This window comes from Stegostoma tigrinum, chromosome 30 (assembly GCF_030684315.1).
Source record: "Stegostoma tigrinum isolate sSteTig4 chromosome 30, sSteTig4.hap1, whole genome shotgun sequence".
In the NCBI taxonomy this organism is placed as follows: domain Eukaryota; kingdom Metazoa; phylum Chordata; class Chondrichthyes; order Orectolobiformes; family Stegostomatidae; genus Stegostoma; species Stegostoma tigrinum.
In genome coordinates, this window is record NC_081383.1 from 32,111,075 (window position 1) to 32,125,290 (window position 14,216).

The 14,216-nt window shown below is 40.0% G+C and overlaps 1 protein-coding gene across 2 annotated transcripts in view; it reads right to left on the bottom strand.

The window, feature by feature from the left end:
• Positions 1 to 571: 571 nt before the first annotated feature.
• Positions 572 to 14,216, bottom strand: part of LOC125466038 (hepatoma-derived growth factor-related protein 2) — a 60,513-nt gene continuing 46,868 nt past the window's right edge. For both annotated transcript variants that reach the window (XM_048560146.2, XM_048560145.2), the window contains exons 13-16: positions 11,809 to 11,910; positions 4,428 to 4,629; positions 3,683 to 3,800; positions 572 to 1,929 (exon numbers count right to left, since the gene is read on the bottom strand). In XM_048560146.2, the coding sequence (XP_048416103.2) occupies positions 1,833 to 1,929; positions 3,683 to 3,800; positions 4,428 to 4,629; positions 11,809 to 11,910 (519 nt within the window). In that variant the 3' untranslated portion in view covers positions 572 to 1,832. The remainder of the gene's footprint in view (positions 1,930 to 3,682; positions 3,801 to 4,427; positions 4,630 to 11,808; positions 11,911 to 14,216) is intronic.

Below are 14,216 nucleotides of genomic sequence, written 5' to 3' on the forward strand. Positions count from 1 at the left end.
GTGTGAAGTGTCCTTCCTGTACAGACCACCTTTAATTGCCAAACTGCCCAGAGGAGCTTAGGCATTGTTTACATCTTGAAAAATGTGCATGTCTATCACATCAAAAATGATTGCAAATTTCTAACAATTTCCAGATCTTTTGAAGAGACATTATGCAGTCATGGGAGCCTGTCAGCTCAAATAATGCTCAAAGTACAGATCATGAGTTACGCTCTGAACAATCAATTATCTTTGCCTACTTCAAAATGTTTACATGTGGTTTATGTTGTGAAGAGATTCCATTATGGGCAGGAACTTGTTAAAATGAGGTTAAAAAACAAATAGTGTGATTTGTTTTCCAGTCTCTTTCTCAGTCGCAATAATGTACATTAATCTTCAATGTTATTTATATATGAACTCAGCTACTGAGCTGAAATGTCAAGAATACACATTTCAGTACCTTTACTATAGTTTTAAAATGTCTTCACCAAGATGGAATAAAGTTAACAGTCTGTTGAAATTTTCTCAATCGTCAGATTGATGTCATATTCACTATTCTTTCATACCTAGCATAAAACAAACAACAAAAAAAAACTCCACACTTTTTTTTAATATATAAAAGCTTGCATTTTAAAACTTTCTAGATTAACCTGCTAAAGGCCATTTTTCCTTGGAGGTCTTTTACAACAGAATTGATTTTTCTTTTCTTTAAATTATTAACAAACAAAAGCCAGAGGTCAAGTCTCACAGTGCAGACCACCACAGTTAAGACAAAAAGTGAGGAGGAGGTCTATCAAGACAGAGGTTAGGCAATATCACAATGGTGTCTCAGTCTTGAGGTTATAGCAGGATGGGAAGACAAAGGGCAATAAGGAGTTCCACAGTTTTGAGGTCATGTAAAAGAATTAGTGTAGGAAATTATGTGGCAAAGCTTGACTTCCAATATAGTGCGTGTGAAGAGTTTGCAGAATGCCATATTTGGAGTTTAGAAGGAATGAGACAGGAAGACATCCAGAGTATTAACATCTGTAAGCAGTTACAGGCGTCTCCTGCAGTGCAACTCTCTTGCATCTACTTTTAACAAAAGGAGCCTAAGAGAGCTCACAACATTAGTATCAACATCATATAAAAACCCCCACTTTAATAACCAGTACTGGTAACAAAGTTGTACTTTACAGTGACAGAACTGAAATCTTTACATAATCAGTTCTTCCTTTTAAAAAAAGGTAGGTAGGGGTTGAGAGATTAGCAGTTTAGGGAAGTCATGTAATGGACCACTGCAGCTGGAAGAGGTTAAAAAAGAAAAACACACTTCCTTTGTCTAATTCTGTGAGCAAAACCATTGTGGAGAATACAACTGAGATTGACAAAAACTTTAAATGAATAATTTCACCAATAGTCAAAAAAAGACACTCTGAAATTAAGTAAAGTATCTGTAATTAATATCCTTGGGTGTTCTCCTGATTGGCCGTTATACCTTCAGCAAAGAAAAAACCCTACTTGTGTCTATCCAGGATTTCTGTTAGTTGGGAGAATCCTGATGAAACTTTTGGCGATAGATTTAATCCACCAAAAGACAGCCATTTCTGCACTTTGTGCCACATTCACTTCCTTTGCTCAAGGTAAGAAAAACAGATGCTTTAAACGTGCAGACCAATGTTTTTGTTTTCTCTTTGTAACAAAATGAAGAAATACAGTTCTGCAAAGTAAGTGACCTCTTTCAGCTTCTTCACGTGGGCAGACAACAAAACCAGTCTTTACTAGTTTCTAGGACGATTCAAGTGACAAATGTTCTTCTTTGAAAGCAACCCAGATTTTAAAACGTGTCCCATGGTTCATTATGGCTCAAAGCCTCAGTTCTCATTAGCTGATTCCATTTCCATTGGAACGGGTTCTGTGTCAGTGGTGTGTTGATCATCTGACTGAAGCATGGCAGATTTGAATGGAGCACTACAACAGAAATGATTAAACAAGATTCAAAATGTAGAACAAATCATATCTATAAATTAACTTACTCGCAAAAAGAAATAACTACATCGGTGAGTGAATGTGCCCATCTAAATAGGTCACTGCATAATTCATGAGGAAGCACTTCAAAAATGTCTCAATCAAATTTGAAATAAATATGCTCATGGCTGGAAGAAATGAATTCTGTCCATATGACTAACTACAGCAGTAGGAAGCAAAGGTACCAATCTTTCAATCATCTGGCATAACTTTGTTGAGGCACTTATGGCGACAGGAAACATTTCTTCAATTACACAAATGCTGACACTGAAGACATTTTTTAAGAAAGAGATGTGCTTTGAAAGAAGCAGGGAAATAATGTATTGTTAGATAGAAATGGCAGAATAATTGTTGTTCAGCAGGAGTAGCAAGTTTCAAATTAAATAAAGTAGCCATTTGGCAGTTTAGAACTTGAATACTGCCGAATAAAGGGCTCATTGTCGAATCCTTCTGTTTTGCACTCATCAGGGAAATTCACAACAAGAATTCAAAGAAAACATTATTTATACTGCCTAAAAGGAGATTGATTGGTTAGCAAGTGGACTCTGACGTTTATACCAAACTAGTTATTGATGACTGACAGTTAACTGCCAAGCCAGAGTAGAAGAAATACATTGCTAAGTAGACTTGTAACTTGGCACACTTAAGTTAATATATACAAGATCATGTTCTATAGAGACGGGAAGGGTATGGACACAAGTTTTAATGCAACAAAATAGGTGATAGCCAGTCTCTGGTTCATTTCACAAAACAAAGCTTTAATGAATCAGTGCCTTATTTAAAATGTAAGCAAAGCTTGGCAATTAACGGCCTATCAGCAATCAGTGCAATCTCCACAGCAATGCCTTTATTAGAGTCCACTTGCTAGCCAGTTATCACTCTCTTATGTAGTATAAATGTTGTTTTCCCTTTACTTTGTGTTTCTTCCAAATTTAATTAGTGCCTACAAATTTTTGTAAGCAATAAAGAGAATAAAAATAATAAACATATTTTAACGATAAAACTAATACTCAGAGAAAACTACTTGTGCTTTGTAGATCAGATAACTTCTATTGCAAGGAGGGTGCCTCAGAAAAGTTAGCGTGGTTAAATATTTTGGCCAAGGATCACATCTGGGTGTGGAACTCTTGGATTTGACTCAGAAACAGCAAAGGAATGGCAAAATACTTCCGAGTCTGGATGGTGAGTGGCCTGGAGGAGAAATTGCAGTTGGTTTCCCATGTATCTTTTGCCTTCGTCCTTCTAGATGGAAGTGGTTGTGGGTTTGGAATGTGCTGTTGAAAATTTTTGATGAAGTCGTACAGTCCATATTTTAGATGATAACACTGTTGGACATGCTACCTTTGAAGTGAGAATTTAAGTAGAGAGTTTAAGTGCCAAAGATCCAGTAACACTCTTAACAGCAATGTCCTGGTCAATATCAATTTCTCAACTAATCATAAACTATCTTGTTCTTAACTGTGGGACAATGTTTTGAACAAATTGGCTGTTGCATTTCTCTGCCGTAGAGTAGTGACTACAATTACTAGATTACAGGTTCAAACATACAATTAAGACTTGAAATAACAGACATTCAGCAAAACGTTTGAAGCCTACCAACTAAACAAAGCATGATTTGGAACAGCCAATTGTTCAGACATGGTGCAACATTAATGGTGTAGATGAATTACTTGACGTGTGCGCGCATCTTACTCACCTATTCTGTTTGCCAAACAATGTTTCCTCATTATTCTTCTCCCTTTCTCCTCGTGACTCATCATGTTCTTGGTTCTCTGGAAGTATTTCATTTTTCTGAGATGCTGTCTCTCCATTCACTGCAGTACAAGAAACTACAGATAGTTTATTAGGGAAAACAGAACAGATCAACTCTAGACCACATTTCTAAAATCTAACCCTGCTCGTGGATTAGTACAATAATTGGGGTCTCCATATATGAGGAATTTTTGTCAAGAATGAACAGCTGTCAGAATAAGGGACTGTGGCTAACAAAGTTGAGCCTGATCTGTTCTCATAATAAGCACATACACAGAATCACCATACTACACAAGCTTTGGACAATTATCATTTTCTCCCTGTCTAGCCCAAGTGCTCTCATGTCCTTTGCATTCCCCTATGAGCAACCATTTAACACTCAAGCATAGGACATTTATCTGTAAGGCCCAGCACACAACAAAGAATAGGTGTTTAAATTAAACCATCAGGGAGCAATATGAACTTTTTAAAACAGCATTCAAAATGAGCTGCATTCCATGCTGAAATAAGAACATTATGAATCTCAAGTTAAGGGATTTGGGTAATCCCATTCTGTTATATGTATTTATATGAAGCTTTTAACAAAAATTATCTCATGATAGTTGCCATATACAGGGATATATACATTGTCACAGAAAGGAAAAATGTTGATGGTAACAGACAGCTGAGTACCCAGCACAGTATCTCACCTGAATCCTGGTTTTCCTTCATGTTATTCTCAGCTTCTTTCTCCTCTTTGGCTTGGTTATTTTTCTGCTGCTCCTGGTCAGAATGAGTCTTCTTCAGTGTACTGTTGCCAGAATCGTCTCCTCCCACAAACATGGACTTCAAATGACTGTAGATCTCACTTGCTTTTGCCATAACTTCTTGACTAGCTTTATAGCGGCGTATCTAGAAACCATGATCAACGAAATGAGTTAGGGTGGTCTTACACACCGAGAACAACATTTCACATATTTCTCAGGTTTGTCTCAGTTATCACTGATCCGAGGTTGCAAAAAATGAAGGTCAACACGTTCCAGTTTTGTCAACTTTCGTTTGAGATGTGTCTCAGCTTCAAATAGCCTGGATGAAATCAGGACGACAGATTGTGGGCAAAAAAGTGAAGCAAACATTTCTTGCTTTATCTCGATATAGGTCTTTAATTCACTTAAAAGGAGTTTTGAAAGAAAAGTCAAACCTTATCTGCAGCTTAACTCAATACATATGTTGATAGTTGTGTAAACAACTAATGAAATTGTCAGTTATTTTTGAATGTGATTATTTATTATTCAAATCCAGAAATTCTCAATGCCTGCTTAAAGAGTTGGACGGACTTAGTTTGGAATTTCAAAAAGATATAGTCAGTAAGATCTTTGACAAGGTCTCACGCGGAAGGCTAATTGAGAAGATAGGAGCCTATGGGATCCAAAGCAAGTTGGCAAACTGGATCCAAAACTGACATATTTATAGAAAGCAAACAGCGATGGTGAAGGGACATATTTTTAACTGGAAGCCTGCAACCAGCATTATACCACAGGGCTCAGTGATGGGACCCTTGCTATTTGTTATCTCAGTTAATGACTTGGATGTGAAAATTTAAAAAGTATTAGTAAATTTGTAGATTACACCAGAATTGGTGATGTTAATGACACTAAGGAAAATGGTTTCAGGCTACTGTCTGAAATTGATCAGTTGCTAAACTGAGTTGAATTCCAATAAAACTGAGGGGATGCATTTTGGGAGGTCTAATAAGGGAAAGCCAGTCGCAATGAACGACTGGTTCCTAGGGCGAAGGTGTCAGCACAGGTAGACAAGATGGTGAAGGCAAACGGGATGCTTGCCTTCATTAGTCGGGGCACAGAATACAAGAGCATGGAAGTCTTGTTACAAGTTTATAAATCATTAGTTAGGCCAATGATGGAATACTGCGTGCAGTTCTCTTTGCCACACTAATCATGGAAGGACATTGTTGCACTGGAGAGAACGCAGAGGAGATTCACCAGGACGTTACCTGGTGAGTAGAGACAGAATAGAGCTAGGGTTGTTTTACCTTGAGCAGAGGAGTTTGTTTATTTTTGGCGGGGGTCCTGATTGATGCATACAACGTTGTGAGAGGTTCAGATAGTAGATCACAAGAATCTCTTCCCATGGCCGATACATTCAAGATCAGAAGGTATTAGTTTAGAGGTCAGGAGCAAATGGTTTTGAGCAGATCAGAGGGAATTTTTTCACCCAGAGGGCAGTAGATACATGGAATGTGTTACTGGAAAGGGTGGTGGAGACAGGTGCTCTCATAACATTTTAAAAAGCATCAGGATAATTACTAAAAATGCCAAAGGACAGTAGGTTATGGATCAAGAGCAGGTAGATGGAATCAGTATAGTTTACTACAAAAACAGAAGTTGCTGGAAAAGCTCAGCAGGTTTGGCAGCATCTGTGAAGAAAAAAAATCAGAGTCAATGATTTGGGTCCCGTGTCCCTTCCTCAGGACTGTAGTTTGTGTTTGTTGGTTAATATAGACATAATGGGTCAAAGGGCATGTTTCCATGCTGAACTACACGAATCTTCTAAGTTCAAGCGAAAACAGGCTCCAAAATGATTTAAGGAATACAAGGAAACAAACACAATGGCTGTGAAAATTATGGGAATGTTATCTTGTTTAGTACCGAGATGGCAATCTTGTTGTGGCCAATAAGCGCATCTGTAATCTTGGTGTCACACTGGATACTAAATCTTTCAAATGATATCCTTTTCAAAACCACTACTTCCACCTTTGCAAGTATCAATCTTGACTTCTACCTTAGCTACTATGGTTGAAACTCTTGCATTGTAACTTACAGACTTGACTGTTACAATGAGCCCCTTATTACCCTTCCATCCTCTACAAATTCTTGTTCAAAACATATTCTGCCCCAATAATCCATCACTCTATTATCCTTGACATATTCTGGCTCTTTTAACACATTATATTTCAATTTTTTGCTGCATTTATACATCTTTCATGGCTTGATTCCACCTTAGTTCTGTAATTTTCTCTAAGCCTTTTCTAAATTTTCTCTAACTAAGGTTTTGGAGTAGATTTCTAGCTCGGGTTGTGGGTCTTAAGGTTGGTTGGCTTGCCGAGCTGGTTTGTTGTTCTGCAGACATTTTGATACCGTGCTGGGTAACATCCTCAGTGCAGCCTCTGATGAAGTGTCGGTGTGTTTTCCCGCCTGGTTTTTAAACTCTGGGGTCCATTGTGATGGATTGCCTCACTTCCAGGTTTCGTCTGTAGTAGAATGCACATGGGGTCAAGTTCAACGTGTTTATTAATAGCCTGCTTTGTGGAGTTCCATACTTCCGGGAATTCTCATGTTTGTCTCTACCTAGTCTGTCCCAGGATCTTGGTGTTGTCCCAGTCGAAGTCGTGGTTCTCCTTGTCCACTTGGATTGAGATGAGTGGGTATTGGTCGTGTCTTTTTGTAGCCAGTATTGTAGCTAATAGTGTTAAATAGTTAAGTAGCAGACACTATTTAAAAAAAGGGCAACAACAGACTGCAAATACCTCTTCCAACTGTTCAAGGATAACGGATATCCAAAAGAACTGGATCAGGAGATGCCTACAGGAACAGCATCAGAAAGATTCTACATGCCCCGACACATTAATCACACTACCCTACATCAGAAACACGTCAGAACTCACCACAAGACTTTTACGACCGCTGGGCATCAGAGTGGCACACAAACCCACATCAACCCTACGACATGTGCTCACCCGAACTAAAGACCCACTCCCCGCCATGGACAGGACCAATGTCATTTACAAAATTCCCTGCAGAGACTGCAAGAAATACTACATTGGGCAAACAGGAAGGAAACAAATAACAAGAGTACATGAACACCAACTGGCTACCAAGAGACACGACCAATACTCGCTCATCTCAATCCACATGGACAAGGAGAACCACGACTTCGGCTGGGACAACACCAAGGTCCTGGGACAGGCTAGGCAGAGAAAAGCACAAGAATTCATGGAAACATGGCACTCCATGAAGCAGGCTATTAATAAACACATTGAACTCGACCCCATTTACATTCCACTATGGAGGAAGCCCAGAAGTGAAGGCAATCCATCACAACAGGCCCCAGAGTTTAAAAACTAGGCAGGAAAACACACTGATGCTTCAGAGGCTGCACGGAGGACATTACCCAGCACGGTAATGAAATGTCTGCAGAACAACAAACCAGCTCGGCGAGCCAACCAAACTCAACATTTCTCTAACTCTTCCCAAACGTGAAACTGTCAAAAGAACCCCCAGTGTACTACCTTGTAAAAAAAAAGACATACAAGCTGCTAAGCTTTCAGTCACTTTCTCCTTTTTAGCTCACCGCGTGATTTTTTGAAACATTTCTCATATTATGGGTGCTAAATAATCCTTGCAAGAGCTGAATAGATGGACTGATCTCTGGCTTTGTCGAAAAAATTTTACTTGTGCAGAATCATTCGGCGCTCAACCAGAAACACACATGGATCAAATTAAAAAAAACTTGAATTATACTCAAAACAATAAATACACGTTCTATGTCACGCAACTTATCATCAACATTTCAAATACCTTCTAGAAGTACAACGTTTGTGACACCTTATCACATTCCATATGTTGTGGCACTTTATATACTACTAAAAGCATAGTCCAATTTGCTTTTTGTGAATAAACCTGTGTCACAGGACAAGCATTGGAAAAAACTTCCTCCCATTCGTTCAGGAAGGGGGATGAGAATTTTCATCATCCATTTCAGTTAAACAGATAAACAAGAACCTCATTTTTGTTTCTCAACTGAACTCTGGCATCGCTAAACATGTAGCACATTCTTGGAACTGCATGGAGTGCCAGCAAGGACTGGCATTCACGTTCTGGAATAGGACACGCTGCACAAGAGCCAGGCAATGGCCAAATCTAACAAGACAGCATCTAGCCATCATCTCTTGATGTTCAATGTCATCACTATTGAATCTTCCCACTCTTCCCTCTTCCTAGGCAGTCTCTCTGGTTCCAGGGTGACTTTCTGCCATGCCAGTGTTGCGAGTCCATAGGAGAGTGAACAATCAAAGGCTGAATTGGAAAATACTGCTACAGGTGGGGCAGATGCTGTATACCAGCTGAGTTTCAGCAACCCCTTTTAGCTGTTTATGCTTGACTACTGCCTTGGCCTGTTGGAGTCACTCAAAATAGTTGGCTCCTTTGCAGATGCTTCTTCTCTAGTCTGAGCAGTCTTGTGCTAGAGATTCTCACGAGTCAGAGTGGCTTGTGCATATTTTGAGGAGGCTTTTTGAGGAAGTTCTTGAAGGGTTTCCATTGCTCTCCAATAATATCTTGCCATCACAAAGCTCAGTGCATCTTGGGAGTATGTGATATAGTTCCAGAAAACATGGCCCACCAACTTAGCTGGTTGATTATAGTCAGTGAGTCAATTCTGGGAATGTTGGCCAGAAAGAGGGCATGATATCGAGGTGCCTATCACACCAATGGATTTGCAAGGGCATTGCTGTTGATTTTTCTCAAAAGGACTGGAGCTGTCTGCTATAGACTGTCCAAATTTCTGACGAATACTGGAGGGCTTGCAGCACTTGGTGTTGGGTTTAAGACATTTTTCAAAATTTCTTTTTCTCAGAGTATCAAAGGCAATACAGGTACACTGGAGGAGGTTGAATTTCATCTTTAATGTCTGTCCTTGCCTGACAGGAGGCTTCTAAGGTATGGGAATTGATCCACAATTATCAATGACATAGATCTTGATAGTCAGGGAGTTGGAGCAAGCAATGCTGCATGGTAGGATTAGGCTCGTAGATGGTCTTTGTCTTCCAGATGTTTTGCCCGAGGTCCTTTCTCTCATATGCTTCTAATAATGCATCAACAATAGTTTACAGCTCAGCCTCAAAGTCTGAACATGCAAATATCATCTGCAGATTGCAGTCAAACAACAGAATTTTGGGTGGTCTTAGACGCCAGTCGACACGACACAGATTGAACAATTTCCATGTATCCTGTAGTGATGCCATTCCAGTGATTAGCTTCATGGATATCGGGGGGAGTGCAGCATCAATGAAGAACAGAGGAGGGCAGTGATATGACAACGTAGCTTTACACAACTCAAGTTGGTTCCATTGGTATCAGGTAGTAGGCAGAGGATAGTGACAAATTTTTGTGAGCAAACAATTTGAGGAAGGTGCAATATTGTACCTCCTGAAAGCTTTTGTGGGGTCAAGGAAGGTCACACAGGAGGTTGTTGCAGCTCCCTGCACTTTTCTTGGACTCGTCTTCGCGACAAGATCATGCCCACTTTGTTTCTTAATGGATGGATTCTGCTTTGTGACTCTAGGAGCAGCTCTTCAGCGACTGGAGGAAGGATATAAGGGGGTTACCACTGGCCAGAAGCTAAACTGGACTAGTAATACATACAAGGCAACACGTTCTGCTCCAAATAATTTATGTCCCACGTCCCCAGTGCTTATCCACTGTCTAGAAGACAAACGTCAAGAATGTGATGAGATATGTTTGATTTGTCTGTAGGGGTGCAGCTCCAACACCATTTGGATCAAATCATTCTACTTAGTTGGCACCCCTAGCACCCCATGCACTATCTTTAACATTCATCTCCTTCACCACCAACATGTAGCGCAGCAGTGTTTTCATTTAAATGTTATTCTGTTTAATTAAATCCAAAAGTAGGAACAGTCCACACTGTGATACTATATATGCTGATGCCATTCGACACCAGGCTTCTCTTCACCTTGTACTTTGCCTCTCCACTTATTGATAAATTCTATAACACCCTTTTATTCAAAAAATTAAAATTGAAACCATGAGGTGTATGTTTTTATGTTTATTTTTCATTCTTTCTACCAGAAAGGACCACTGTTTGACTTGAAAACCCACAACTTGGATTTAGAACAAAACAGTAATAGTACAACCTTTAGTACTTCCTGCATCAGCATCTTATTCCGTATTTGAGGTAAATGTCCAAAATCAGACGGTCATAAATATCAGTGAGCGTTGCGGACATTTTTGTGTTAGTAGTTTACTCACTACCACGAAAAACAAAATATATACAATAGATGCTGGAAATCTGAAACAAACAGATTACTGGCAAAACTCAGGACATCTGGCAGCATCTCTGGAAAGAGAAGGAGAACTAACAGAGTCTAATGTGAACAGAGATAATGGGAACTGCAGGTGCTGGAGAATCCAAGGTAACAAAGTGTGTAGCTGGATGGACACAGCAGGCCAAGTAGCATCTCAGGAGCACAAAAGCTGATGTTTCGGGCCTAGACCCTTCATCCTCTGTGAAGAAGGGTCTAGGCCCAAAACGTCAGCTTTTGCAGAGTCTAATGTGACTCTTCTTCCGAACTGAGGAGCTCACCAGCAGTGTTTCTGCTCAACTTCAGAACCACTCATAGGATCTGAACTCACTGCATCTTCCAGATCAGTACAGCAACAGAAAAATTAAAATTAATAGAAGTTTATAAAATCACGAGAGGCATAGATAGGGTGAATAGCCAAGATCTTTTCCCCAGGGTAGTGGAGTCCAAAATTGGAAGGCATAGGTTTAAAGTGAAAGAATTAAAAGGGGCCAGAGGACAACTTTTTCCACACAGAGTGGTGCATGTATGGAATGAGCTGCCAGAGAAAATGGTGGAGGCCAGAACAATTACAACATTTAAAAGGCATCTGGAATGGGTAGACAGATAGGAAAGGCTGAGGGGGATATGGGCCAAATACTGGCAAATGGAACTAAAGTAAATTAGGGTATCTGATCCGAATGGATGAGTTGGACCAAAGGGTCTGTTCCTGTGCTGTACAACTCTATGAATACAGCCCACCACTGTTGGAATATTAAAGTTACGCAGAATTAAAATAGTTATAATTAGGCATATATATCATGGAAATAAGAACAAAAATAAGTTATTTGAAAGTACATAGGCAATGTTTTCAAATAATTTAACCCACAAGTGAATAAACTCATGTCACAAACAATGATAAAGACAGACCCAAAATAGAAGAATGAAATGATAAGGACATCAACAGAAATTCAGGACAACAAACATACCTTTTTCAATGTGGCAACCAGATCACAATGTTTCTGCAAAAGTTGTGTAGTGACTTGCAATGTTTGCAGTTCTTCCAGTGCCTCCACACACTTCTTTACATCCTTAAAATAAAAAAGCAATTAAAGAGTTAAAGCAGTTGATAGCACTCTGGTAATAAAATGTGAGGCTGGATGAACACAGCAGGCCAAGCAGCATCTCAGGAGCACAAAAGCTGACGTTTCGGGCCTAGACCCTTCATCAGAGAGGGGGATGGGGGGAGGGAACTGGAATAAATAGGGAGAGAGGGGGAGGCGGACCGAAGATGGAGAGTAAAGAAGATAGGTGGAGAGGGTGTAGGTGGGGAGGTAGGGAGGGGATAGGTCAGTCCAGGGAAGACGGACAGGTCAAGGAGGTGGGATGAGGTTAGTAGGTAGCTGGGGGTGCGGCTTGGGGTGGGAGGAAGGGATGGGTGAGAGGAAGAACCGGTTCGGGAGGCAGAGACAGGTTGGACTGGTTTTGGGATGCAGTGGGTGGGGGGGAAGAGCTGGGCTGGTTGTGTGGTGCAGTGGGGGGAGGGGATGAACTGGGCTGGTTGAGGGATGCAGTGGGGGAAGGGGAGATCCCCACCTACACCCTCTCCACCTATCTTCTTTACTCTCCATCTTCGGTCCGCCTCCCCCTCTCTCCCTATTTATTCCAGTTCCCTCCCCCCATCCCCCTCTCTGATGAAGGGGCTAGGCCCGAAACGTCAGCTTTTGTGCTCCTGAGATGCTGCTTGGCCTGCTGTGTTCATCCAGCCTCACATTTTATTATCTTGGAATCTCCAGCATCTGCAGTTCCCATTATCTCTGATAGCACTCTGGCTTCTGTACATTCAAAAGTAATTGTTTGTTCAGCTATCATCAGACTCTGTATCCCCCTCCTCTGGGAACATTTAAAAAAAACAGAAGCCGGAACAAATCTTTTAGTTCATTGCCCCTGCTCTCCCTTTCTACAAGATCATCTGATTGCAGTCACGAGACCACTTTTTCATCTGTCTCCCATAGCCCCCAACTAGTTTGTCAATCAAAAATTTGTTCAATTCAACTTTTAATACATTATGATCTAGCATCCACAGCTCTCTGCGGAAGACAACTGCAAAAACAAATGACCCTCAGAAGAGATTCTTCATCTCGTCTTAATTTAGAAACTCTTCATTTTCAAGCTGTGCCCTCTAGTTCTAGATTCCCCACAAGATGAGACATCCTCTTTGTCATGTCTTTCGCGAGTTCGAAATAATTCCTTAAATATCTATGATTCCTATGCTAACAACTTCAAACCCGTTTTCCCATCTTACTTTAGCCCATTTTGTCTTCATACCCTTTTAACTGATTTACTGAAAATACTTATTTTAAGCACAAATTTCTCACACTCAAACTGAATGTGAAATTCTACCAGGTTACAATCACACTTTATGTTCAGGATCTTTTCCAGGTTACCCTTGCAATTTGATTTGTCCAATCCATCTCAAGTTTAAAATCGCAGATTCTTTCAGAACCTTTTTCTTTCCAGATCACATTTATAGTCAGCTTTTGTTCTTACCCAAACATTATCAGCGGCTATGCATCCCTAACTTTAAAGATTGTCTGGCTTCCTTGATATTTCTCATTCAGTTCTTTTTCACACATTGCTGTACCTAGCAATTGTAATTGTATGATATAAATACCTGCTTACTATACCAGTAACTTTTAAATACAAAACCAGAGCAATGGTGCCATCCAGTGATTTTCTGTGAACATTGTATGTTAATGGTTTGAATACCCAAATATTTCACCCAACAGAGAAGTCACTTGTTCTGCTTTCTCGCTCTCAACAGAAAAAAATAGTAGCTTTCTCTTCAGGCAACAATGGATAACAGAATAGTAACAACTGATATTGTGTTTCACTTATGCAGTCTCAAAGCTACTCCCCAGCTAATTTTGACCCTTGTGATTAATAAAGTGACTGATATTAATTGTAAGGAAGAATGGTGGCAATACGGAGCTACATTTCTTGTAATGCCATATCAGGAATTTACTTGCATTTGAGAGTTACAAATTTTGGTTTCTTTTCTGCAAGGATCAATAAACATGTTAAGTCCTGATCAGGAAGAATGTGAATCAGATACTGTAACCTTGCATATATAAGACGTTTAAAAAAAAAAGTAATGCGGGATGTAGGTGCTGGTGGCTGAACTAACATTTATTGCGCATCCTAATTATCCTCAAACTGAATAGCTTGCCTGGTCATTTCAGACGGCAGTTAAGAGTCAACCACACAGCCATGGATCTACAGTAACAAGTAGGCCAGACCAAGTAAGGATAGCAGATTTCCTTCCTTAAAAGAACATTGGTGAGTCAGATGGGTATTTATGACAATTGACAGCAGTTACATGGCCATCATTAGATTA